The following is a 2,161-nucleotide window of genomic DNA, read 5'->3' on the forward strand; positions in this document are numbered from 1 at the left end:
CAGGTGGACTCGGATGTGCCAGTAGCAGATCTGGCCGTCCTGGTACTGGTCAGGAAAACCTGGAGACTGGATGGTCTTCTGCTGCTCGGTCAGAACTCCTCCACACTCCTTTGCTGTTGGACACAAAGAAGATGAGTGGAAAAGCTTTTCCTCAAACGCTTGATCTTCTCATGGCGACTTGGATGTGACCTGCCTCCGTTTATGCTCCTTGACTTAACCGTGAGCCGCTTTTCTCCTTCACAATCTGCTGGAATTACGTTGATTGTGAAAAGTTTTAGTATGTTAAAGATTTTATGTTGATTTTGTGTTTCTTTGTGTTTATTTTGTGTTTATTTGTGTTGATTTTGTGTTTAATCTGTATTTATTTTAGTTTATTTTGTGTTTATTTTGTGTCTTTGTGTTTATTTTCTGTTTATTTATGTTTGTTTGTTTATTTGTGTTTATTTTGTGTTTTTTTGTGTTTATTTGTGTCAATTTTGTGTTTTTTTGTATATTTGTGTTTGTTTGTGATTATTTTGTGTATTTCTTTGTTTTTTTGTGTTTGTTTATGGTTGTTTGTATTAATTTGTGTTTATTTGTGTCACCGGTGATGCCTCAGGGCCCCGTTTCAAGAAGCAGGTTCAACAAATTTAGAGTTCAAACCTGAACTTAGAGTCACTGGACTCTAAATTCTCAAACTCAGGGTTTTCGGTTCCAGAACAGCTGAAAATGTTTGATTCAATCAACTTGAAGTTGTCAGAACCAGAATCAGGTGTGAGCGTCGCGACCATTAAAAGCCCTGATCAATGGAGCAAAGACAGCACGATTCACCATGGAAACGGGAACAAACATCTGAGTTTAGTACTTCCGGTGGCGGAAATTGATAAGTTCCTTCAAGCATATGTGACTATAGGAGAACATTTTCTGCAAGAAAAGCAACACAGCTGCAGCGGTAGAACAGAGAGAAAATATCTGCAGTTATTTGAATCATTTCTAATAATGAATAAATAATGTCAGGAAGGTTATTTTGTCTCTTGTTGAGTAAGGAATGGTTTTTGATGTGTTACTAATTTAACCAGTAATCTCCGTAATCGCATGAATGACCAGTTTTGGTAACACCCCCCCCCCTACACACACGGATATCACTGCACGCTAAAAAGAAACTGTAGCTGCCTGGAATATGTTAAAAAAAACATTTATTTAATTTTAATTCTCAAGACTTAAAAAATATTCGCAGAAATATTTTTTTTAAGCGTAAAAACACTTTCCGAAGCCGGGAATTGAACTCGCAAACTCCGCAGAGGAAGGCAGCGTCGCTGACAACCGAGCTAATGTTTGACACAAGTGCTGGACGGTAGATGAGTTCAGATGCTTTCTCTGTGTTTGACATTCAATAATTTCGATTGTTAAGGGTTTAAAATAACAAAAAGAAGACTGTATTTTTTAATAGCGAGTCCCTGGACAAACTCACTATTTATAATATCGCTGAAATAAAAATGAATCAGGAAACTGCAGTCAGTCGACTCGTGTCCTCCAAATCCTCTACCGACGTAAATAACATTTCCTCTGGATTAATCAGCCTCCTCTCTACATGATCCTCTATGAATGAACATGTCATTTTGGTTTCTGAGTGGTGAAAACGTGACGTCTCTAATGTGAATGTTCTCTAAATGTTCATGAGGAACTCATATTTGAACATCTTTCACTTTAAAAAGGGGCGGAGACCGCAGAGAACTCTAAGTTTCCTGAAGAAAACCTGCTACCGACCAGGTTTCGTTCACAGACTCAGTTACCATAGTGATTGATTTTGAGTTCAGCTTAACCCGCTTCTTGGAACGGGCTTGGTTTCGCCCACTTTCCCGGGTTTGAGTTATCTCTCTTTCTGGAACCGAAAACTCAGAGTTTTACTGAATTTGGAGTTCACGAACTCAGAGTTCCAACAAAACCTGCTTCTTGGAACGGGCCCCTGGTGTTAGAGGGTTAACACTAATGTTTAATCCAGCATTTATTCCCTCTAAAGACCTGACCTCTTGGTTTATTTCTCCTTATTTTATGGAACCTGCTAAGTATAGAAACAAAGTGTCATCTTTTGAATGATATAGTTTATATTTATATAAACATATCTGTCTATAGCAGCAAACAGGCAAGAGCCAATCCAGTCGTATATATCAAGGGTTCAAGT

General features: G+C 38.2%; 1 protein-coding gene across 1 annotated transcript in view; it reads right to left on the bottom strand.

Moving 5' to 3' along the window:
• Nucleotides 1–2,161, bottom strand: part of tnfaip6 (tumor necrosis factor, alpha-induced protein 6) — a 15,578-nt gene that overhangs the window by 4,109 nt on the left and 9,308 nt on the right. Inside the window, exon 4 of the mRNA XM_024263955.2 lies at nucleotides 60–113. Coding sequence (XP_024119723.1) covers nucleotides 60–113 — 54 coding nt within the window. The remainder of the gene's footprint in view (nucleotides 1–59; nucleotides 114–2,161) is intronic.

Source organism: Oryzias melastigma, unplaced genomic scaffold, assembly GCF_002922805.2.
Source record: "Oryzias melastigma strain HK-1 unplaced genomic scaffold, ASM292280v2 sc00274, whole genome shotgun sequence".
NCBI lineage: Eukaryota > Metazoa > Chordata > Actinopteri > Beloniformes > Adrianichthyidae > Oryzias > Oryzias melastigma.